The sequence below is a fragment of the Ciona robusta genome, chromosome 7 (assembly GCF_009617815.1).
Source record: "Ciona robusta chromosome 7, ASM961781v2".
In the NCBI taxonomy this organism is placed as follows: Eukaryota; Metazoa; Chordata; class Ascidiacea; order Phlebobranchia; family Cionidae; genus Ciona; species Ciona robusta.
This window is the reverse complement of record NC_143241.1, coordinates 5,056,689-5,082,190: the sequence shown is the minus strand read 5'-3', so window position 1 is coordinate 5,082,190 and position 25,502 is coordinate 5,056,689. Positions and strand designations below refer to the sequence as shown.

The following is a 25,502-nucleotide window of genomic DNA, read 5'->3' as shown; positions in this document are numbered from 1 at the left end:
TTACCATCTGCTACTCTTTGCTGGCGTGTGCGTTTTGGGGGGTAATGAATAAAATCTTAGGCCTGCTTTATTTTTAGGGGACCATGGTAATACACATGACCATAGCGGTCGTTGCACGGAGTGTACGGTATATATAGGATATTCGTATTATAGAGACAGTAGTTGTCGTGCTACGCGAATGTAAATACGTAACATTCATTTCTCATTTGCACTCCCCATTCAAACTTATGCAATAGAAATCTTATATTACAATATGGCGACAAAATAAATATTTTTTGTCACGAGATTTCGCAGCGGAACTGTAGAGAAGTTTATAGAGTAGATGTCAGATATTTAAGGACGAATAAATACTAATATAAAGCCATGTAAGCGCCTGTTCATGTTCAGGCGCGTGTCATGTAGATGTTATCATTATTGTGCACCGTTAAACTTGTGGCGTGGTACTCAGTGAATGTGGATGTGGTGTATATTGTAATGCATTGATTTGAGACGATACATTTTCAGCAACTTTGTTTCACTGGCCCACTTGAATAAACTGTGTATTGTATCATAATAGCAGTAAAAATGGCCCAACCACCATCTTATAATGAAGCTATGGATGAGAAGAAGTTGTTTGACCCAAACCCCCCAACCCCACAACCTTATGTTCAACCCAGTGCACCCCTACAAGCAGGAGCCCCCTACCCCCCAGCCAACCAACCATACCCACCAGCCAACCAACCATATGCGCAACCGTATCCCACAGGGAATTACCAGACACAGTATGCACCACACCCAGCTGGTAGGTGATATTTTAAAAGCAATACAGCAATAATTTGCGAAAAAAATAATTAAGCATCACAAGTCTGCATGAAAAGTTGTTAAAAAAGTATTTTTGCACACAAAATTAGTCACCGTATTGCCTAATTTTAGTTATGGTAAATTCGAAATCGACACTGTAACAGTTTACAGATTAAAAGCATGGGATACATAATATATATATAGATGGATTTATTTTATATATGTATATGAAAATATTCATTAATTTATATTTAATATTATACTCAATTAAGTGGGATATGATAATGTTGTTCAAAATAGTTGTTAATTTAAATGGAACTATATGTTATTTAAAAATTGTATTTCCTTGACATAAAATTATATTATGCTTTCATAGTACTTGCATCTGTAGTAACTTAAAACTGTGCTTATATAGCTCCTTATGGACAGAATAGTGTGCAGCCAGCTGCGGGTATGGTTCACTAATTTGTAGTCTGTTAGCTTGCTGCATGTTGCCTGCAATATAAGATTAGTGTAGGCAATCACCAACTGCACTTATTTTACTGTTAATTTTGTAGTAGGGTAAAAGTCTAAAAGAATCTTGAAAGAAACTTAATTATTTATGTGTTTTTAATTCCACATATAGCGTTTGAGTTAATTTGTCATACTGGTAGCGTTGACACTTTTTAAGCAAAACAGACATAACACGCACACATGTCACATGACTCACATACTATGTTATTGTTAATGTTATTAAATCATTTTGAACATATTTGCTAACAACAAAACCAAAGCTTTATTCTTTGGTATATTCATAAAAATGTTATAAGCCATATGTCTAATATATAAATCATTTATTATTTCACCATAATAGAAATTGTCTCACAAATAACAATATAACTGCCCACCATCTTGTAACTATTTTCCAACACTTTTTAATGATGCTCCCATATTCCTATATCCTATTATACGCATGCTTTTAAACTGAACGGTCTGTTGTTATTTTGTGACTTCATATTACCAACCACTGACTTTTCCTAAATATTAGAAACAGCTGTCCATCAGCCGTCATACAATTCCACACCACATCATGCTGAAGATGGAGGATTTACAACACGGTAAGTATTCAAAGGATAGCAAACTATTTAAAATGACACCCAATATAAAGTTTTATGTACTTTGAATATAATTTCATTCATTGAAATAGGAGTAAAACAACTTTAAACTTGCGATTTTTTTTATCTTAACTTGTCATTATCTTTTATTGTTCACATTAACTAGTGTATTTACATTAAACACAATTTGTCACTAAAATTACAAGGCTTGAGTTAAATCAATTTGCAAATAGTTTTGTTTATTCCAGAGGTTCATTTGATGACAAAAGTGTTCGTCGTTTGTTTATTCGGAAAGTTTACATCACACTGGGTCTTCAACTGCTGGTAACATTTGGAATTGTCTGCATTTTCACTTTCATGTAAGCAATATTTTTGATAAGGTATTTAAATGATTAGAATTAAATGTTAGCTTTGTCCTTATGATACAACTAATCAGTTTTTGTATAAACTTTTCTAATTTGAATACAGCAATAAGATAAAACCCTAAATGTAAAAAAGTGAAATGAAATTTCATAAAAGTATCACATACATCACAATCACATTGTTTTCTTTGAATTCCAGACCTTCTGTGAAGACATTCATTAGAGCAAATTCAGCGATGTATTATGTTGCATAGTAAGATTAATTTTCTAGTTCTAACTAATGTTACTATTCTTTTTTGAAAATATAGCCTACCATTAAACGTTTGTAATTGATACAGTTTTCGGTAGCCTGACTGTGAGCCCCACATTCTCAACTCTTAAAATTAAACTCAGGGTCCCAGTACCATTAGTTATTCGTTTTTAAATTATCCTGTTTAAATCTAAATTTGTTTAAAATCAGACTATTTACTCAATGCACAATCTATGAAGCTGTAAACTTTTAATAAGCATTAAAATGATACCAAAACAAAATAAACTGAGGTATCGAATCTTTCAAGAAATGATAGGCCTATACAATTTAATATTTCGGTGCTAAAAAGCTCCCATCAAAGTTTCTAAAGACAATCAGCCTATAAAATAATTGTGTGAAATTGAATTGCTTTAGTAAAGGTATCGGTCTTGTGATAATGCATGGGATTTCCCAGAAGAAAAAAATGTCTCCCACTGTCAACCTATTTAAATGTTCCTCATATTACACAGTGCTATTTTCCTTGCTCTCTACATAGCTCTGGTGTGCTGCCCCAATGTTCGACGCAAGCATCCTACCAACATTATTGTTCTTGCCATCTTCGTAAGTTTTACTAATAGATGTTTACATTTTATGATTATATATGTCTACCATAAAATCTTCCACTCCTACCTTTTTGTGCTTGTACTGGTATGTTATCCCCTTTAACTACACAAGACCCTTGAAACCTACTTTACCCCATATGAGTCGGGTTCATGGGCAAGACACGCAAGGAGACCTGAGATTTGTGCCAATGTTAGCACATAAATATAACTTTGTTGTCTATATTATTGATATTTTTTGTTCATTTAGACACTTGCCCTCTCCTACATGGTTGGAACTATTGCAAGCTTTTATGACACAATGTCTGTTGTTATCGCCTTAGGCATAACAGTGGTAAGTTGCTTATTAAACCATCTATTATTAAAATACACAAATAGAACGACTGAATTTGGTGCAAAACTTATGGAAGTAAGCCAGTAATATCAACAGTTCTTTGTTGACCTCAGTGTTAAATTCATGAAATATCCTTATATTATTTGATGTGTAATCCAATAAGCTTAACAATGACCTAGTTTTTTTTGGTGATAGTTTATATGAAATAAGATTAAATTATTAAATTAAAGTATATGTGATGTTTAAAACACTAATGAGTATGGTCGTTTGACGATACAATACGTTGAAGTAAGATGATTCATGTTTTCATTCTTATCGTCGCATTTCGTAGCCTAGTTAACAAAGAATATTTACTGATTTATATAATTATCCTTTAATCCTTATGACTCTTAACACAGCCTGGTTAACTGCCAAAACACTATATGGGAATATGGGATATTATGTGTTAACGCCCACAGGACTGTATAACAAGAGACAAATTCACACTTTGCAATGACTTTTCTTAGGGTGTATGTGTAGCTGTTACATTATTCTCATTGCAAACCAAATTTGACTTCACAAAAATTATGTGTTAACGCCCACAGGACTGTATAACAAGAGACAAATTCACACTTTGCAATGACTTTTCTTAGGGTGTATGTGTAGCTGTTACATTATTCTCATTGCAAACCAAATTTGACTTCACAAAATGCTCCGGTCTTCTCTTTGTACTTGTTCTTGTGCTCATGCTGTTTGGATTTGTGACTATCTTCACATGGAATAAGTCATGGGTATGTGACTGTGTTTTATATCTATATATATATATATAGTTAAAATTGAGTGTTGTGGTATAAATAAACTTTAGCGTCAGCTGTTTTATATAAACTTACTTTAGTTATTTATAAAGTTGGTTTAAATATAAAAAATATGCATGTTTAAAAACACTTAAAATTTCACTAGTTTTCTGTGGTGTCAATAAAATAGATCCTTTTGAAGTTTCTTAACCTCTTTTAAAATGACGTCAATGGTGGTAACTATTCAAACACTCCCTAACATTTAGCATACATGGTTATTCTTATCACAACATTCATAAGTTTGTCTACATGGCACCCTAGGTGCATATTTATCTATCTAAAATATGTTCTTATCCTCTAGTATCTTCATGTTGTATATGGATCCCTGGGTGCTCTTGTTTTCACTTTGGTAAGTTGTCCGGATTTATTTAAAATGCAAGCATAACATTTTCTGTATACATTTGTGTAACATAGAATATCAAGATTCTAGGTCTTTTTGAACTAACTTTTTTCAAGTATTTGGTTAATAGTTCACAAATATAGTTTGTTATCAATGTGTATAGTTAGAGTACACAAATACAGATTGTATGCAAGGGATAATATATTTCTGATTATTCGCAGTTAAAGTAAATAGGAGGTTATGTGCAAAGAAATAGGATTATGATGCGCTTTTTCATAGTTACAGTATAAAATAGATCTAATATTAGTATATACATATTAATACATACATATATTTGAGATTGTAATATAATTTAAATAAATTAAATATTGTCAGTTCCTGGCTTTCGACACTCAACTTATAATGGGAGGAAAACGTTATGAGCTTGACCCAGAAGAATACATCTATGGTGCCCTCAATCTCTACATAGATGTTGTTTACATTTTCATCTTTATTCTTTCCATTTTTGGGAGTAGCAACTAGTGTTGTGGATATAAGGAGACTGTATGGAACTATGCCATACATCTGTAATTAACTAGCTCATAGAGACAAGCTAAAGAAAGCTGTCTCAAAAAGCAAACACTAATGATTTCTTGTTGTTCATTATTTAGGATGTTTATTTAATTCCATGTGTTTGGTATTATGTCGACTCATTGTTATCTCAAGCAAAGTTTGCATAATTGAATATATTTTAATTAAAAGTTTTGATAAAGTTTTTGCTAGGATTACAAATTAAGTTGCCACATGATATCCTGATGCACAATGTACAACAGTGTGAATAGTTAATTACATAGGATTTAGTTCAGCAGTTGGCCCATCGCTCATGTTTAGTTGACTACTGTATATAATGGGGTATCTATTATTATGTACGTTGTTTGATGTTAAATTAATGTATTTTAAGCACACTTGCCTAAATGTTTAATCTGACAAATGTGAAATGCTAAGTAATGGAAATTTATTGTTTATTTTTTCTTGTATATAGCAAACCCATCTTGTCACCCCTGTACATTTGGAACAAAAATGTAGATTACATTGTAGTAGTCTGAACTGTAATGTTAAATTTGGTAATTAGTACTTGAAACCATTGCTGTGATTTCCATATCTTAAAAGTTTTAAAAGATATATAGGTTTATTTGTTGTTGTAATTTATTCAAGCATACATATGTATATTACTGTTGATAATAACAAGCAAATAAAAGTTGTATAACTTGGTTTTATGAAGACTAACGGAGATCGTAAACAACTGCAAAGCAAATTTTGTTATGTTTGTGGTCTTTTATAGACTATACCTTATTTAGGTTTTTAAAATAACTGAAACGATTGCCTCAATACTGTATGTAGCTTTCGTAAATGGGCCGTGGTTGCTACAATACTTAAACGCTTTCCTGCTGTAATACAGGAAGATAGGTATGTGGGCCTAACGGTAAGTAACCAGCAAATAGAGTCGCAAGTCCATCTGAAGTAGATCTATAGTAGACACGTAATAGCTATAGTAGACACGTAATAGCGCTATGTAGTAATACTGGTAATGTTGCTATATCAATTATCATTTACTTTATAACACATAGTTTAAAGAAAACTATTTTGTAGCAGTTTGGCTAAACATTATTTGAAAAATCGGTTTGGCGATAATGTGCAACCATGCAATCTATTATAAAATCTGAAAGTATATCGAGAAACCATGCATTATTTATAATAACCTTTTGCGTATTGATAATTACATTACGGCCGTTCTTTGAACTAGAAGCGTGGTAGAATATGACACAACATAACATTTGGCCTTGAACGTTTTTCAAAAACAGACGTATTCAATTTTCTTCTCGAGATAGGAAACTGCAGGCTGATTTGTGGTATTCGTGGTCGCATTGGAAAAAATCAAAATACAATTAAACTGATGGAAATGTGGGACAACATCAACTAGCAACCACGAAAGCAACACAAAGTAATCAGCAGTTATACACAGAACTGCAAATGACTTCAGCTTTGTTTGGTTGCTGCGACAAATGTGAGAGAGGCTTCATGCGAGAGAGCGCTAAAAAAAGCTCCACGAAGAAAGCAGCAAACGATAAACTGCCAGGACTGACTGAACAGCTCGCAGTTGCTGTCAATACGCTCTGTGCTGGTATGTCGGCTGAAAGGGCCAGTAACATCGTTATATTTTCGAGTGTTTACATTGGAAAGGGTGAAAATTGTGCGTCGAGTCGGCCTATGTTTAGTTCAGATGGATTTGGTAGCAGAAGTCGACAGAAAAAAGGATTCGTCGAGTCCGCCATGTTTTGATCAAGCAAAGAAGTCGACATAGAAATCGTATATTTTATTTCAGGGCAAATCGTTTATCCGCATTGTTTACTTGCTAAATATATGCATTGTAAGTTCTAATAATATAAACCGAACAAAATAAGTTTGTTTTGGAACATTGATTTGTTTTGTAATGCATCATTGCGTCTTCAGCTAAGCGTGAAATTTGCTTTTGTTCATGAATAAATGTTGCGCAATCATGACGTCACGGTCTCGTGTCATGAATCTCAGTGCGCATGCGCGAAACGCAGGAGCGCGTCTTGTTTACCGCTCTGGCTGTTACTTTTCGATTCGACTGGGTGATGGCTTCAGATAATAATAGAAAATGGCAGTATTCAAGGGAAGATTTAGACCAAACTCCCAGTCGAAAAGATGGTATAGATGCAGATAAAGAGCTTGGTTATCGTCAACAAGCGGCAAATTTAATACAAGACATGGGACAACGACTTTCAGTGTATCCTTTAGTTTTCTGCCAGTCACGATTCGGTCACTAATTTTTAATGGCGGATATCGCTTAATTTAGTTCTTTAATGTAACCAATACAAAACCATTTTAAATAACTTACAACACCAATATTTGACATAAAACTACTTAGTTTACGATTTTAAACCTCTTTTTTGTTCGTATTTATTCCGTAACTTCTACATTCTACGTTTCCTTAACCGCCACCACCGTTACAGTAATCAACTTACCATCAACACTGCGATTGTATATATGCACAGATTTTATGTTTACCACTCCTTTACTGTATTTTCACGTTACGTAAGTACTTTCATAACTAATTTTAAATGTTTAAATACTATATTAGTAGTGTTTTGTGGCATTTATTACAGCCAATTAAGTTGTTACAAACCATGCTAAATGAAATGCCGGTACTAACTACTAAGTTGGAGTTTCTTAATTGCTTTAAGCTGTTAACATGACCATGCTTTTCGTAGTGACATTTTTTATTGATGTCAGTTCCTGTTATTATTTTACGTAGAAACTTTTTTTATTTCAGGCTATCGCCCCAACTGCGCTTTTTTTGGCTGCTAAAGTGGAAGAACAACCCAAAAAGTTGGAGCATGTTCTTAAGGTTGTGTGATTGTATAAGTATGCAAATATTATTGGGTGTCCCAAAATTACCGGTACCAAAAAAGAAACGTTGTTCGCCTAATGGTAAGATCTCATTAGCAAAACTGTTAAATCTAAGATATTTAAATATTTTTCCCCTGTGAGTATATTTTTCGTCAATAAGTTTTAACAGAAATTAAATATTTTCTAAAATTTTGCGTTATGGTTTGTACAGATTTGTTATGTCTGCCTCCACCCTGATAAACCACACCTCGACACCCACAGCGACAGCTATCTCAAGCAGGCACAGGAGCTTGTTCAAAATGAGCTTGTGCTTCTTCAAACTTTAGGTTTTAATGCTTTTACAATGATGTTTCCATTGTAAAATGTTAGAACATCCATTTATGATTTTACTGATTTAGGTTTCGATATTTCGGTAGATCACCCTCACACACATGTTGTGAAATGTACTCAACTTGTGAAAGGTTGGTTCTCTTTTTTTCATATTATTTTTCTAATAGTTATAGTTTTAAAAGTTAATTAAACAGTACAATAAATAATGAAGTTATCTTGCCTGATGAAAATGAGATTCGCGAAGTTCTTAAATTTTATATCTTACTCTTTGGGTAGAGACTTTAAATGATTGTCACATATTAATTTGTGGTAACAAAAGAGAGAAACAAGCTTAATTTGTGTCATAGTTTGGCCACCTCTTGACTTTAATAAATAGTTTAAACAAGGCCAGACTGTTTTGTTTGTACATCGTATTTCACCATGTAACTGGATTATTACGCAATTTCAGCAAGCCGTGATTTGTCACAGATGGCTTACTTCATGGCAACCAACAGGTAAATAGGACATATTAATGTAACAAGTTATGTATTAAATTGTTATTCCCATACAACAGGCCTACCAACATTCATGTTGTTAATAGTTATGTACCACGGTTAATTGAATGCCATTTAAATTTTCTATTTACTACAGTAAAGACATTATTAACTTTTGCTAATGATTGACACATAAAATAATTTTCTATGTTCAGATCAAATGTCAGATTAATTAAATATGGGTTCCGTTACAGTTTGCATCTTACCACCTTCTGTTTGCTCTACAAACCAACTGTAGTGGCAGCCATGTGCATACACCTCTCTTGCAAATGGTCCAAATACGAAGTAAGTTAAAGATTAATTAAAACAGAATCGCGTTAAAACCTGTCTATGTTGTACTCGTATTATATAGAGCCAAGCCCCACTTGTTGGATTTTTTAGGAATGGCAGACCTTTTGTAATAATTTGTATTCCTGTTAAAACTTTATTTCAGATTTGTATTTTCATATAATTTAACACTATAAAGTTATGTACAAATATTTAGGTCTTCAATTCAATAAGAATTATACAAGGTGTTTGTGATCTATAGGAAAGCCTGGTCTAACCCTTAACCTGTGAATCCTATTAACTTTCAATCAGATCCCGTTATCCAATGATGGTAAAGCGTATTGGACTTACATGGATCCAATTATAACCGAACCTTTACTCGATACAATCATTGAAGAATTTTTAAAGATTCTGAACCGTTGCCCAACGAGACTGCGCAAGTTAAAAAATTACAAGGTAAATATTTTCTTTTGTTTGTCTGTTTATTTTATCATGGGGCTTCATCTATACTCTGTTAGGTTATCCAACTGTAACTGTGGTTTCCAAATACAAAGCTATACCATAAAGAAAAGTGGCCTCATACAGACAGGCAGTCAGAACCTGTTTCAATATTTAAGTCGCCAGTTTAACAGTCAGAATTACTCCTGGAACCCCATTGTAAATGACTGCACTTTCAGACATGAATGTATGCATTTTTTGATAATGGGCAAATTCTATTTTTGGGTAATGGGCAAATTCTGGCCTGAATCCAAGGACCCATGGCAAGCCTTGCTGCAGGTCTTCACCCTCATAGAATACACAGTGTCTACCACATAACGCGTTTCTCTCCATTTTCAATCTCACAGGCTCCCAGCACTTTTTGTTTACTATTGGCCGACACCGCGTCGGCAATGATAAGGCATTCACAGGATAAGACCAGCCAGCATTATAAGCCTCGTTTTGCCTTGTTTCAGGCACCAGTACCTTTTTATGGGCGAGTGGCTTGTAAAGCCGGTTGATAAGCCTGACAATATCTCTATTGCGGCTTCCCTGCTACCACACCCCTAGTTTTATACAAAAAGGGAAAGCGTCTGGTCTGTAGGCAGTAAAACGAGGCTATGATTTGAATGTTAAAGGAGTAGTCTAGTAGAACAATGGCTACTTATGTAACTGCGTGGGTGCCGAGGTAAGATGATAGCTCATAATGTTTATAAAGTTAACACCTGACATTCATAAGCCAATGGAAATGGAGTGCTATGTATTCTTGTAGAGTAGATAACATCGCTTAGGCAACTATTTTTGAAAAACAATTTGTTCGATTTCCCCCGTCCGATTAGTGCTTGTAATTACTGATCCCACCACACATTATCATGCACTGTGGTGTTTATTGCAGCCTTCATTAACGGCATCAAGCTCAAACAAAGAAACTTACGAGTTCTCTGAAAAAGATGTGAAACACCATCCATCATCTAACACACCAGTATCTGCAGGTAGTGCATCTAAATACCAATAATATCTGACTACCTGTCATTATTTTTTAAAAATGTAAAAAGTAATGCATTGAGACAAACATTGGTTTCAATGTTATTATTATTCGACAGCTACTATCTTTTTTAAGGTATAGCTATCACAGTAATGACTCTTTAGCATAAAACACACTCAAGACGAAACATATCCATAGTTTCATTCTTATTATTTTATGCTTAAATCATTGTGGGATTCCAAGGCAGCTGTCTGACATGGCAGTGTTCCATTTCACCCCCACAACAATAAAAATATTGCTCATTAAACCCATAAATATCACTTAGTTAAACCTATTGAAGTCAGGATCTGTGACAAAATTCTATTGTTGTCATCTAGTTAGTATTAAGGTTACGTTGGCATTATATATATCTCTTCACAGCAGGTGAAAAACCAGAGAACAATCATCCACCACCTAAACTAAAGTAAGTATTTTAAACAGTGTACTACTAGCTACTTTCTCTCCCACTGTAATGGGCATGAGTGGATGACCATACAAGTCTGTTCTATATGTGCCAGGGCCCACAGTCTGATATGTAATGTGCCACAATTGGTCATTCCTCCATACCCATTCAATATATGTTACCACAAAGCACAATTGTTGAGCAAGTTTATAAACCTATTCTCTTACATCAGAGAGAAGAAGCCAGCAATGTCACTCCAGGAATACAAACGAACTCACCCAAACACACGAGTCCCCACCAAACCAGCTCCACCTACTCAACCAGTCCACTCATCATCTGGTAGGTTAAAAAAAAACTGTTTTATAACATCTTGTGGAAAAGATTTGCTAGTTGCAACAAAGTGTTAAAATCCGATAACACAACAGTCCATTCTGTAGTCTTTTCTGAATGTTTTAGCAAATTTTAAAGTGTATCCATCAGTTTGTATAAGCTGTTGAAGTGTCTGATTTTGTGTATAACAATTGTTTGTATAATTATGCATATCTGTTTGATTATGTAGTAATAAATTGTTCACATTTTTGATTGGCAATGATGTTTCATAGTTGTCTTTAAAACATTTATTATTTCCAGGTCACACAAAGCCAGTGGAGAGTCGTAACAATCAAAACCCAATGGACCCCAGTCGTTCCACCCTACCTCAATCCCGACCTCACCCACACCAACAACCTCACCCTTCAAGTCGTGCCCCACCCCAGAAACCAGACTTGAATCGAAGCCACAACAGACCTACAGCACACCCAGAAGCTCACCGTAACATGATGAAGCCACAACAGCCGCCAAATGAGAAAAAACCTGACCAGAGTAAAGGCTGGCATCAAGCTCCACATTCCCAACAGCCTAAACAACCAAAACCGGAACCATCTAGCACACCTGATGACCTGGCTGCTGTAAATAAGGACCTGGAAGGCCGGATTCGCACGGAAAAGCTCAAGCAAAGAGCCGCACCAGAATCCCACCACAATAGATCTGCCACACATTCTGGGGTAACAAGTTCCGGTAGGCATTTGCCCAAAGATGCACAAGAAGCCCGGCGGCACCACAGTGAGAAGACGCATGCTGCACACAGCCATTCACAAAAGGAGTCGAAAGCTCTTGATTACAAGGCGATGTGTGAACTATACAAGCGCAACCCTGAGAAGCTGCACCACTACCTCAAACAAAAAGCTGCAGCCGTTGCTCTCTCAACCGAAGAGAAAAATCTGCTGGGCAAACTGCGAGCAAAAGAAGAGGAACGGCGGAAACGAAAGCAGGCAGAAGCTGCACTTAAACATCAACAGCAGAAGAGCACACGTCCTCCACCTCCCCCGCCTCCAGCAGCAGCCACAGCAGCATCATCAGAAGCTTCCGTTGCTCCTCTAAGGATCAAACTTTCATCTTCGGATGGCCAGTTAAACACATCTGTTGCGAAGATTGTGGGTTCAAGCTCTGGTTCTGGCTCTGAAGTTTCACCCGTTCGAGCAAGAAAACGTGGCCACTTAGACAGCGGGGGGCAAGTGGAGCACTCAGCTGCCAAGCTTTCAAAAAGGTTGGTTGCGTATACTAATGAAGCTTTTACCCTGCTGTAAGTGTCTATACAAACAAGAGGGGTCAGATTATGCAGTATTCAACTCATTAATCAATAAAGTTTCCAATTTAACTTCCCTTTTTATGTTAAGTTTGTTGTTCCAGGGGTCACCACCATCATCACAGTGGTAATGGTTCCAGTAGCGGAGGATCGAAACATAAGCACCATCATCAACACAGACACCATTCCAAGTAAGATATGAAATAAACTACCTGTATTCTAAGGTTTATAACTTACTTGGAATACAGGTAAAAATAAAATAAAAAGCAGATTTCGCAAACAAGAATAATATTAAATGGCTTTACCCACTAATTAGTCTACAGCATTTAAATTGTCATAAATCTCGCTTTAGCATTAAACATTTATTGATATGAAATACCCAAAACATAGATAAAGTGAAATGAATATGTTTTATTAATGTTTATTTTTATTTCAGAAGCTCGAAAAAGCACAGCGAAATATTAAATGATGCAATTTTCCAAAAATCACTTTCAGATGCGATTTCCAAGGTAAAGTGAATTTTTAACAATTTGAAACATTGTGTTCTACATTGACCATGTAGTCTCACATGCAGGTGAAGCAGACCAGTGGTAAGAGCATTCCCACAGTCACCTTAAAGCGTGCAGCCAATGGAAGCGGTCCCCCGGTTTTTACACCGATGCCCAACACGGCCATGTTTGATCCCTCGGCCCCGATCCCAATGTCAATGCCGGATGAGATCTTTGAAGATGAGGAAGACAGTGGTGCCTTTGTCGCTGGGAGCTTGCCAACTGGAGGTTCTTACGATTCTGCTCGCTCCAGTCCTGAACCGGGAGAGATAAACGAGAGCCCACCCCACCGCCCCAAACAGCCAGCAAAAGTCCCTGGCCTCATGTCCCCGTCAAGCGGTTCGGACACTAAGCTGCACCGTGGTTACGGTTACCATAGCAACAATGAAAAGGATTTTTCATCTCCACCACCTTTAGTTCAGCGCTCGACTGTAAACTGATTTAACATTGCAGCGATTTTTTTGTTCCCAAAAGGGAATTAGTTGACTGCAGTTAATTGTAAGGTATTTAAGACCACAAAAAAAACTATTAACTTAAAAAATATAAGAAAACATTTTATATATTTTGTAAAAACCTCCAACAAAAAAGTAAGACGAAAAATCAACTAAAAAACGCTTGTAATGATACTGTATGCTTTACTGAGATTGTAATTATATTAATCTACAGTAGAATGCTTGTACTGCCTTACTCATAAAAATGTTGTTTTTGTTAAAAAAAGCACATTTTTCCTACATCTACTGTTAACGGGCATTTTTTTCAGTAACCTCATAACTATCTCCAATGCATGCTTGTATATATGCTTATGACTGCAGTCATGACTTTCTTTGTTTCTGGGATATTTCGGTTTTGCCTAAAAAGCAGTGCTATTAGTTATACTGCGCAAAACGTAATTTAAAATATGGAGATCTTGTTATTTTTTGAAAACCATTTGTCAGAGTGACTTGCGCCGCTACTTTTTGTGCCCCCTGTACATTGCAGATTCCTTTTCTCTTCCGTTTTTGAAGGCTCATTGTGTTAAGATTGCATTTTGCATTCGATCGCCAAGCACGTTCGAACTCCTCTGTTGGATTCCATTTTCGTTCTTTTGCTTTCTAAGTTGGGTTGCGACCAATGAATGCGTTGTTCTGATGTACACACGCGACACGCTACATATGTCCATAGGCAATTGCAAAGATATGAATAAAATTTGCGTCTGAAAATGTTGTCCTAGTATTATCTGTAACGAGAATTGAGAAATCTACAATCGAATGACGACACAGCGAGAGTTATGATGTAACAATTAATGTTCGGCTTATCAGACCAGAGCCTCTACAGGTGACAGGTGCAGTCGGTATTTAACTTTTTGCAGGACAGTTGAAATTAAACAGATAGAAAGAAATTGTTATACTGAGTTAAAATTAGACAATCTGCCCAGCGTAAATTTGGGAATCCACATACGGTAAGACACCATTTGCTATATTGTCGCGATAATTTGAAGCTCTGTATTGAATATTTGCATTAGTACTTTGGGCGCGTGAGCTCTTGATCATTCGAGTTGAACTTTTTCGATGGAAACGACTGCAGCTCCTTATTCACCATGGTCAACTAACACTGATGAACAAGCCACGAAGTAAGCCTTCACCTGTTTTAAACTGCAAAAGTATTTTTGCGCGCGCTACTAAAAGAAATCTTTTTTTTACGTTACAGTCACATAATTTATCGTTTTAACAAAATAATTATAACAGCCTTATAACTGAAGCTTCATATACATACACAATTACTGTTTATGTTTAATTACTGATTTTACCACAGAAACGACAGCTCATTAGGAGATCTGGTAGCAAGCATATTATCAGACAAACCAGCAAAAACTAATCCCATCAAAAGAATATGGTAACATTTTAATTTTGACCTTTAATCAGAACAGTGTATTGCTAATACCTTTGACAGTACAAAGAATACTGCTTGCCATTCTGTAGATAATATATATCCATTTTATTTAATAGATTGGATACTACAGCCAGGTGACCTGGAATGTAGACGGAATTATAATTACCCCATATATATGCATCCTAGGTTATATTATTTGTATTTTTCAGTTCGGAAAGTGTATTGCCAGCGTGGAAGCCAATCTCTGGTTCAAGTTTGAAACCAAACCGCAGCTCTGGTCTGCTGAGTCCAAACTTTTGTACCCCACCATCAAAAAAGGTTAATTTTAAGTTAATCCCCTTCATTATAATCAGTTATCACTGTTGCAATATAGCTTATTAATTGTGTAGAATGTAGATATTACTAATGCCTCTCGCAATAGCTTCTGCAACAATACTTAAATAAAATACCCATAACTAGTGCTTGTTAAAATCACTACCTTCAAGTTTCATTTATTATCAATGTACTTTAAGAACTTTAGCAGCCTTTTTCAACTAAGATTAAAAATAGTGTTTAAGTTTTCCTTTAAATGAACTAAAATTATGTCACCCTGGAGTTTTTCTTTTTACTACCTTAATTAGACTATGCAATATATTTAGTAGGCTACTAGAATTTTTAATTATTATCAATATGTGGTATCCACCAATTTAACTTTAACTTTGAGTTAATATCTTTAAAAATCAACTTAAAAAGCTTATTTTATTTCAGATCTTTGGTACAAACACTGTTTTAACAATATTTTTTCTCACTAAATACAGCCACTTCAATTGGACACTGATCGTACTCCATTTCTGCATCAATTTCGCTCTGCAAACCGACCACAACAGGATAGTTTCAACTTACATTCATATCTTCCCACCCCTGATGTATCGCAGCTTACAAATAGCTGTTACTTGGATAGAACTGGTGATCAATTCAATGATAACTCAACTATTGGGAGGGATAAGACTGACACCGATACAGCTGTTCAGTCATATTCAGGTTTTCAGTTCGAAGGTAATCAGCTTTAGATGCACTGTAACTATAACGTGTTTCATCATTTAGTTAAAACGCTCCGAACTGTACATTTTGACATTTAATCATGTTTTGCAGTTTTTTTTGTAAAATTTTTATTTAGTTTTGTGTAAAAAAAAACGAATATGGTTATAGAAAGCCAAAATGGTATAGAATTTGATCCACAACAAAATTGGTGTTACATATTAGCAAGCAACATGAAAACATTTATTAGGCTATATTTAATCTTTTATTAATTGTTTTGTATTTAAATAACAAGAAGCCAAAAAAATTAAATAATAAAATGGGTATTATGGGTATCTAAATTTTACAACAAAAAATATGCAAAACATGATTGAATCTCAAAATGTACATCTCAGAGCGTTTTAACTAAATATTGAAATGTGATACAGTCTAGTTCTTTTATTTAAACTCTGATTAATTTTCCTTCAAGAATTCTTCTACACTGTTTAATCAATGATTTCTAATCCACAGATGGTGGAACTTTAAACTCAAGTGGGATATCAGGTACAGGGAGTGGCGATTATATCAACCCTTCCATAAACCTGCATGATAATTCAGACCTGCTATTAAAAGCTGGTGACATGGACCCTTTGGTTGTAGATCGGCTGAGGTAATATAGTTCATAGTGTAAGGTTATCCTCATTTTTTAAGTTTTTTTGATTTGAGTAATTAAAAAAACAGTTTCTTTTGGTTAAGTCTGCGAATATAAAACCATTTTATTAATTGAATTATATATATATATAGCAAAGAACTGGAAAAAATACCATTTTAAGTTATGCTTGGTAGCAGAAGTAACAGAATATTAATTATTTGACTTGTTTTGTTTGGTACCAATATTGTGTAAAAACCTGACTTATGTGAGTTGTAGTTATACCACAGCTGTTGTGTACTTCAGAAAGCTTATGTCATATAATAGCATGTTTATACCAGAGAATTTATCCACATATGGTAATAAAAAAACATCCTTTCTGTAGCACATTTTTAATACCTGCTAATTTCTGTAAGCAACATGTGAAAAAATATGTTTTCCATTATTTCCAATACCAGTTAATTTTTCTATAGTTTACTTTACACTACATTCGTTACAGGAAACATCTGCTTAGCCAGTCTGACACTGAACTCAGCCTCATAAATTCCCCATGGGCACGAAGTAGTTCGTTCTATGATAACAGCAGAAGTAACTACATGAGCCCACAAGGTAAACAGCTGTTAATACATTTGTGCAACTCTAATGGGGTTTTCGAGTAGTTTTTTCTGTGTTTCTTATTCACATGTTGTAAAACTGTTGTTATAGGTAAAATAATGTCATGCATATGCTATCTGTTGCCCTTGTAACATAGAGATATCTAGTTCAAAATTTGCTGTAGTACATTTACCTATGTGGCTATGCAACCACATATATTGCTTTTATGCATATTGTTAGCCCTAGTCCTTGGCCAAAAATGGCATTCCATAGCCTAATGTACTCTGCCTACAAAATCCCACTTTGCCCACCAATAAGGACAGTAGGAGTATTTAGTTGATGTTACATGTTATAGGTGATGGGCCAGATACATTCAGTACATTGCATGCAGATAAATCGTATTACCACTCCACCCCGCAACAAGATGCAAACCAGCAGAGAATATATCCAACAGATTCAAGGTAATATAACAAAGTACTGTGTACTTTTGTCTTTTGTGTATACAGTTTTTTGCTATTCTAAAAAAAAAAACAACAGAATTTAAAGGAATGAAAAAGTCCCATAGGCATATTATACTGTACAAAAATGGCACATCCAAAATGATACAGCATTTTAACTCTATTTTCATTGTACCAGCAACATACAAGTGCAAGAGAGATTGATTCAGCAAAAGTTCAGGGAGCTTGGATTGGGCAATGGCACACCACCTCTTTCTACTAATGAAGATACCAATTTAAATGGTGAGAAATTTCAAAGAGTTTATTGGACATAAGATTTTATAACGTTTTCCTGCAGGTTCACTATTAAGAAACCTTGATCTGAACGAAGTTTCACTTCATAGATTGGATCCAATAACTCAACAGACAACGCCACAAAAACCCAAACGTAACGGTACTGAATTATCTATCTCTTATTTCATCATTATTTTATAAACCCTAGGTCCTTAAAGACCTCACTCATATAGAATAAAATAAAATCTTTTATTTAATAACATAACAATAAAATCTAACCAAAAGAGGTTGGAATAGTTGCATATCTCACATAACTGTGAATCTTCTGCTGTTTATATATTGGGTGGCTAAAAAGCATGGTATGTACCACAGGCCCACAGACTTTAAATTCATGTAGCAAAGTCAGGAAATGTCCTATACAAAAATTGCATTCACAACTCTATCTCTTACAAAGTTGATATTGACATACAATTCGGTATTTTAGCAATGTTAACACAAATTTTGTAAAAAAATGTGATTTTTTGCTTATAAACATGTAACACTCATTTACCTACCAATACAAACCTTCAGGTTACAGCAATCTTGCTATGAACATGTCGTTCCCTTCACCCATTGACCCTTTGTACCAAACTGAATCACCACGTAACTTACCTTTGTCTGCGAGTCGTGACAAGAACTTGTTCTGCCCCATATTGAACCAAGAAGAACAGGTAAGAGACCTAAAGGTTATAAAATTGTTTGAGGTTAATTTTTTTATATCAATTCCCTAAGGTTTTTGGTATAAGTTAACTTTTTATATCAATTATTTAAATATTTTTGTATAAATTAAATTTTTATATAAGTTAAACGAATAGTTTTATTGTAAGCCTGTTCACTAGTGTAAATGAATAAAACTTCTCGATATGCTTAAAACATAATTCAGTTTGGTTGTATAATAAATATATAGGTATGAAAACATGAGGGTATAAGTCAAATCTGACACAAATCTCACAGTCCTCGAATAAAAAGCACCTCAGCCACTTTTTTTAAATATGTTTCTTTAAAAACAGCCTAAGGCATCACTGTATACATCCATGTACATAGTTAAATATGACAGTCAGTGTTCCCACCCACACAGATGGGATCACCTTGGAGAAGCGATTCAGTTACTTCAGGTTTAGAAAGCAACACAAACAACTGTGAGCGTAGAACACCACTCCCCACCCAACCCACCACACAGGATGCTTTAAAAAGCCAAAGTTAGTTTATTTAAAAATGAGAGTCAGGAATTTAAGATAGGGGTGTTGAAATAAGGTAGCGGGACAAATACATTTTTTGCCTCGATTTAAGTAAAGCTTTAGTAAGATGTGTAGAAAAAAGTTTTAAAGCATTAATACAGCAGGAAAGATAAAGTAAAACAGTAAAAATATTATTATAAAAAATGGAAATTCAGATTATTTACCAGATTATTTATTTATATATTTAAATGGAAATTCAGATATATTCAGATTATTTAGCAAAGAATACTATACCACTACCATTTCTATTAATAACATTATGTAATTTATACAATTAATACAAAGACACCATATGCCCAATTCTGATTTAAATATTAAAATAATTTCACGGCTAAACTACCCACTTAACATTATACTGAAATGCATTTTGTAAATTCCCAGCATCGGATACACTGTATGTTCGATCCCAAAATACCAACTTGGATTATGATGTTTCTACTTCAAGAGAAAACTTACAGAACCAGAGAAGGAACTCACAAGCTTATTTGGTGACTTTCTCTTGTTGTTATTTATGTTCATAGGCACCTTATATCTTTTACCCTAACATTAAATATTTATACTGACAAGCACGGCCAAAGTACAATACTGGACAGGTTAATCAATGTTTCTTATGTTTGATGCTATATTATGTTTGATAACTGCATTTTACTAATTTCTCCCTAGATTTTGTTAAAAATTAAAAAAACTTGTTGCCTACAACTATATTTTCTATCGCAGCAAGCAAGAAGCAAGGAGAAGCCGACAACCTATCCTCCCAACCCCCCACCCCAATCTTACCCAACCCCTGACCCCATTCATGGAAGTTACCCGTTCAACCCATCATCTTACCCCCAATTTAACAAGATGGTTCCACGTCACCCAGGGTTCAATAGCATGTGCCCCCCTGGTTACCCCTACCTACCCCGACCCACTATACCCCCTACATTTTACCCGGCATCTTACCCCCCAAGATTAGAGGGCCCCAAATACCCCTCAGAAGGTTTTCACCCCTATTTCTTCAGCCAGGGACCCCCAATGCCAATGGGTCAGCCGTACCCGATGCGTCCACGGTGTAATATGTCCCCTTACTTTGATGAGAAAGGATGGCCTTTGATTCCTATTCATATGAATGGTGTATATGGTGAGTCTTATTCAATACCTTTGTTTTATACAGTTAAGAATCACAAATGGATAACCTTTGATTTAGTGTTGTAAGCGGGAAGCACATTCAACTTAAATTGTAACTGCTGTTATTTTTTCTTTCTAAATTATGATCAAAAGTTCAATATATTTCTTATTATAGTGATCATCTTTATTTTGCCACAATATAATTTCAATATTTTTCATCATATAAGTTCATAGTTTTCATTATCTTTATTATGGTGATTATCTTTATTTTGCCACAATTAAATCACTCTGTAACTTTTTGTATTTAAATCCCATGTATAGGTATACCACCACCACCATTACCAGGTATGCCCATGCAAGCTAAGCAACGCACGGCACCCAGGAATAAACTGTATTTTGCAATGGAGGAATGCTATGATCAACAAAGGGGTTTAGAAAAGGAAAGAAAGAAGGTAATTGTACAATCATGGGCCGTCAAACTTTTGGCAGGGTTTGTTAGACATGCATTTATGTAAACAAATCTGACTTTTTGGTTTAATTTTTACTGATTAATGCAGTGCTTTATATATTAAGCATTTTGCATGGCAACCACAATAACTTTTTGATATGCATTGGTAGTGCCCAAATATTTAGGTTAAGTGTATCTTTTAAGTCTTATTTAAACACTTAAATTTTAAAGACTGAGTCAGAGCTTGCTCGTAATTTCCCCGGTCGTCGAGTGTCGAGTTCAAACAACACACCCCTGCCCCGCCCACCCAGCAATCCTTCAAGAGTAGATAAACTGATATCGGAGCAATACCGTGAGCACAGCAGGGTATGGTATTTCTTAATATGGACAGTCTTTATAATACACATAACATTGACAGTCATTATATGTTCATACACCTCGAGCCAGCTAACAAGGTACCATTTATGTTTTTTTGTCGGTGATTATTTTTTTGGCTTTTTTCTTAATTTTTTATGTTTATGTACTTAGTTTTTCAATTTTTTTTACCACAATTTTACCTCTCTCTACCAGGTAATGGCATTGTTGGATAGGATGGAACATTTACTTGGAGGTCCGATGCACAGTGGTGTGCTGGCTGTGTTGGAGAGCCAGTATAAGCTTATAAGGGAGGTGGAAGCAAAGAGAAGGAACGAAATATTCTCGTATCAGAGGGAACCAGGGTCTCATGTTGTGGATGATGCTCAGTCAGGTAAGTGGTTTTGGTTTGGCGTGAAAAAAATGTTTTTACAAAGTTTTTGTTAACACAAAAAAATGTGTTGGGAAAAATTAGGTTATGTAAAATGTTATGTTTTGTACTTATTCTATATGGATAAAGTCCCGAAGCATGGCACGCCATGGGTCCTAGGATTTAGGCGAGAATTGGCTCATTACCCCAACACCCAAGGTGCTATGCACTGAGACTAAATAAGTTTCGGTGAGCCTTGGATCATGCCCTTTGGTCTTCCAAACAGAGATCTACGCAATTAACCTGGTTGCCAAGGAATTGACACTTTGTACTTAAAAATGAATTGTACATTTTAGAGCTATTTGCATGTGACATTTTTTAAATTGATGGCATAAAACGTTTCAAATAGAACTTTATTTTTAGATATCCTGACTCTTGCTCTTGCTGCTTCACTAAGCTTGCTTACCATGGCAACAAGGAAATCAAGGACAGCTTTGTGGGCTGCGTTTATGATTACTCTCATTTCTAAAAAGAAGACGAAAAAATCCTCAGAGCCAGATTCTATCTCTCCTACCGTGGAAAGCATTGTAGAAGAATTAGAAGACAGTTGTTCCAGTGCGGAACAATAAATTTAAAAAATAAATAAATATTGACGTTATTGAAAGTGTTTAGTTTGTTCTTTTTTTTGTTTTTTTTTTGTAAACATAAATTAAAAGTTTGTTTCACTGTGGCCAGTGTCTGTTTTTTATTACGTTGTTTTCACTGTCATTACTGTTTTTTTCGTAATCTGTACTGTTTTATGTAGTAGTGTACCAGGTGCTGGAGTTGTTTTTAGTTGCTTTTATTACGGATAGAGTTAATGCATTTCTTTGGTTGTTTTATTTGCTTACCATGCGGCAACTAGTGTTAGCCATATATGATAATTTATTCCAACAAGGTTTAACCTGCATCAATTTTAAACTAAAAGTCTCGCTACTGTTTGCATATCATGTAGCACGCTATGATCTTGCCCTTAAAAAAGATCGTACTCTCCAATTTTTAGATTTTCTAATATTATATCATTGTTCAAGTCTTACATATTTTATATCCAGTTTACAGTTCTGTTTTTATTTTATTCAGTTTTGTTGTCAATTAGGGTATAAACAAATTGGTTAATAAAGCATGCTTAACTGAGTGGGTGAGTGGTTCTTGCAAGACTTTTGGACATTTTCTGCAACAATACATCAAAGGTAAATGGTCTACAGTTTAAATAGATGTATGTTGTTTGGTTTATGTTCAATCTTTTTAAAAGTTGACCAACCAAAAGTGTGTTTATGCAGTTTAGTTGTATGTGGTATGACAGTGGATTAAAGCAGTTACATTTTCAGTCGTCAAACATAGTAAATAAGGTAGATTCAATAATATACTTAGGCTAATCTGCTTGTTTGTATACTTAAATAGTGTAGGTTTAAAACTGAGGTGCTAAAACAAAGATTGGTGACATGCCACCCACAAGGTTATGCCTATAAATAACACACAGGTGTTCCATACTTATGTGGGTGTAGTGGCACTGTCTGATAATGTGCTCTGATCAAACTTTTTTTTGAATCAAAATTTTATTAACTCAAACCAAAAGGTGCACCAAAAACAAATTTTTAGAACAAAGAGTTATTACAGTTATAATATAAATAAGAAATTGCCTATACATTGATACAAACGCATTTGAACTGAATATTATTTTAACATTATTATCTCCCTCTTTCTTTTTTCTGTGTTCTTTGTTTCTCCTTTTCTTTCCTTTCAGCCTTTTTAATTTTCTGTTTCTCCAAATTGATCTAGAATAGATGGAAAGTTGAAGAAATGTTTATGTATAGGAAATTTTAAAAGGAATATTATGTATATGAATTTTAAAAATGTTCCTACTTTTTGGAAGAAAATGTATATATATATTTAAAAGCAAGGCTAGGAAATAGCTTAATTTAAATATGTAAATATAATATTTCTGGCAGAAATATCATTAACATCAATGTAATAAAAATAACTAATTTACTTTGTCTTGTTCTTTCTTTTTAACAGATTCTTCTTTCTGTTTAACCCGAGCATTTTTCTCAGCTTCCGTTACAGTTTTCGAGTTTGTATTTTCAAAAACTTCCAAAGCTGCATCTATAAAAAAACATTGTTATTTAAAAAAACTATTAATACTTTGTGCTTAACTGGGATTTACAAGTAAAACTTACCAACTGTCTGATGATGATGTGCCTTACCATCTCTCTCACCTGTACTTTATTGAAACATAAATGTTAAGAAAACTTTTTGTTGTTATATGTTGAAAATGTATACATACTAAACAAAATATAATGTTGTAATGGGCTAAGTTTGAGTGTATATGATAGTGTACAATAAAGCATAGATAAAACTCTTTTGAATTTTGATGAAGTACTTCCAATACACATACAACTATTAGCTATACATGTATGTAATATAATATCCAATACAACATAAAAAGGATATAGTTCATCATCTTCATTATCTTCAGGTACAGAACTATACATTGCCATCACAGATCTCTTAATTGCTGTGTGTTCTTCTGTTAAAGCTAAACATAAAATAACATCAGTAGGTAAATCTATGCAAAGATAATTGCATTACATTCACCCCACAAAGTAAGACACATAAAAACTTAAGCGTAATCACACAGTTATACACATGGTAACTTGTATGTTGTTTTGTATCCTATCCAACATAGAACATATATGAAATAAGACACCTCATTCTTCTTAAAAATGTTAGATAACAGATGCTATGGTTTTGTGTTACTTTAAAAATTACTGGGTTCCAATGTACTGTATAAGAAAACAAATATTGCCAAACCTTCTGGCTTAGGAGTTTGTTTTTGCATTGTTGTTGTTGTTACCCCAACATGTGCTGCCAATATTTCATCAATGTTTGGTCTATCATCTAAACAAACAAAAGTATTTTAATTAAAAAAATAAATTTTATTTCACCATTTGTGTACAATGACAAAGAAATAAAAAAAAAACTTTGTAAAAGAAATAATAACATATGCGGTTCTGTGCCATTTATTTAAATATTACCAGCTCCTTTGTTTTTATTGTTGTTTGCTTGTTTCATTGCATTGTATGTTTTAATCACGACATCGCATAACTCAGCACTGTCTTCCTGTACATATAAAAATCAAATTTTCAATGGTCTGTAATATTGAATAGTGGGGAAGTTTTTTATACTGTGTGAATTTTTACACAATGTTGTTAAAATTCCAGTGTATGCGATATACCCCATTTAAAATTATAGAATAAAGTACAAGTTGTGGGTTTTACCATGGTTCATTTGCTGTGTATAAAACACATATGGAAATTTAGGATAGACCATTTTTCCCATGCCACTACACTGTAGAAACGTCAGTTTTTAGAGCTTGTAACTACACCACAGTGGGTATTGGGTAATAATTAAAAACTTGGTTTTAATCAACCATATACTCACAGTAACTGCTTCTAAAATTTCTCCCAATGTTTCTTTCTTCGTATCTTCTTCGTCTTCTTCATCCAATATACCGGTGATGTACGATCCATATACGTCGTTGTCGATATCAAGGGATGTAAGTTTCTTGCATAACCAACCTTCAAAATCTCCACCAGCTATAACCTCTCCCATTATCGACAGTTATTTACTGGCTTTGTGTGCTGTTGGTGTTTTCTGTACCCCTTGTAATGTAGTTTGTTTTGCTCGACCATATAGGTGCGATTGCGCAAATGGCAACAGCTGAAACAGGCGTGTAATGTAGCTTTGAGCCTTCTTTTTTTTCGAAAGCGATTTGCAAACAATGTTTTACTTGTACCTTTTTATTATGCCAGACACAAATAGTTTAAAAAAGTATACCTTTTTAAACGCAATAAGT

At 34.5% G+C, this 25,502-nt stretch overlaps 4 protein-coding genes across 8 annotated transcripts; 3 read left to right on the top strand and 1 right to left on the bottom strand.

The window, feature by feature from the left end:
• The first annotated feature begins 340 nt into the window (after positions 1-340).
• Positions 341-5,843, top strand: LOC149734066 (protein lifeguard 3-like). Of its 2 annotated transcripts, XM_089881576.1 has the most exons (10): positions 341-781; positions 1,196-1,231; positions 1,808-1,877; positions 2,123-2,233; positions 2,436-2,489; positions 2,996-3,086; positions 3,336-3,419; positions 4,052-4,189; positions 4,554-4,601; positions 4,968-5,843. In XM_089881576.1, the coding sequence occupies exons 1-10, from the start codon at positions 565-567 to the stop codon at positions 5,112-5,114; spliced, it is 996 nt and encodes a 331-aa protein (XP_089737702.1). In that variant the 5' UTR covers positions 341-564; the 3' UTR covers positions 5,115-5,843. The 2 variants fall into 2 exon arrangements, with proteins under 2 accessions (XP_089737702.1, XP_089737703.1); XM_089881577.1 differs by lacking the exon at positions 1,196-1,231 and having other exon boundaries at positions 349-781.
• Positions 5,844-6,729: 886 nt separating this feature from the next.
• LOC149734065 (uncharacterized) lies at positions 6,730-14,411 on the top strand. Of its 4 annotated transcripts, none has more exons than XM_089881523.1 (15): positions 6,730-7,383; positions 7,610-7,691; positions 7,930-8,004; positions 8,218-8,332; positions 8,405-8,467; positions 8,785-8,830; positions 9,064-9,154; positions 9,449-9,592; positions 10,509-10,605; positions 11,022-11,061; positions 11,273-11,379; positions 11,671-12,625; positions 12,769-12,855; positions 13,101-13,173; positions 13,227-14,411. In XM_089881523.1, the coding sequence occupies exons 1-15, from the start codon at positions 7,166-7,168 to the stop codon at positions 13,650-13,652; spliced, it is 2,619 nt and encodes an 872-aa protein (XP_089737649.1). In that variant the 5' UTR covers positions 6,730-7,165; the 3' UTR covers positions 13,653-14,411. The 4 variants fall into 4 exon arrangements, with proteins under 4 accessions (XP_089737649.1, XP_089737650.1, XP_089737647.1 ...); XM_089881524.1 differs by having other exon boundaries at positions 11,019-11,061; positions 13,239-14,411; XM_089881521.1 differs by having other exon boundaries at positions 11,019-11,061.
• A 98-nt stretch (positions 14,412-14,509) lies between these two features.
• On the top strand, positions 14,510-22,781 carry LOC149734064 (uncharacterized). Its single transcript, XM_089881609.1, has 18 exons — positions 14,510-14,650; positions 14,714-14,821; positions 15,004-15,084; positions 15,291-15,399; positions 15,879-16,116; positions 16,609-16,747; positions 17,226-17,335; positions 17,676-17,781; positions 17,957-18,060; positions 18,116-18,211; positions 18,622-18,761; positions 19,169-19,289; positions 19,710-19,816; positions 20,046-20,448; positions 20,757-20,887; positions 21,115-21,249; positions 21,454-21,631; positions 22,031-22,781. Exons 2-18 carry the CDS (start codon positions 14,760-14,762, stop codon positions 22,234-22,236), a joined length of 2,466 nt encoding a protein of 821 aa, XP_089737735.1. The 5' UTR covers positions 14,510-14,650; positions 14,714-14,759; the 3' UTR covers positions 22,237-22,781.
• A 402-nt stretch (positions 22,782-23,183) lies between these two features.
• LOC149734063 (coiled-coil domain-containing protein 43-like) lies at positions 23,184-25,499 on the bottom strand. The gene is made up of 8 exons (XM_089881591.1): positions 25,484-25,499; positions 25,088-25,366; positions 24,682-24,766; positions 24,458-24,544; positions 24,098-24,182; positions 23,824-23,864; positions 23,637-23,749; positions 23,184-23,421 (listed from the first exon to the last, which is right to left on the bottom strand). Exons 2-8 carry the CDS (start codon positions 25,256-25,258, stop codon positions 23,335-23,337), a joined length of 669 nt encoding a protein of 222 aa, XP_089737717.1. The 5' UTR covers positions 25,259-25,366; positions 25,484-25,499; the 3' UTR covers positions 23,184-23,334.
• Between the last annotated feature and the right edge of the window lie 3 nt (positions 25,500-25,502).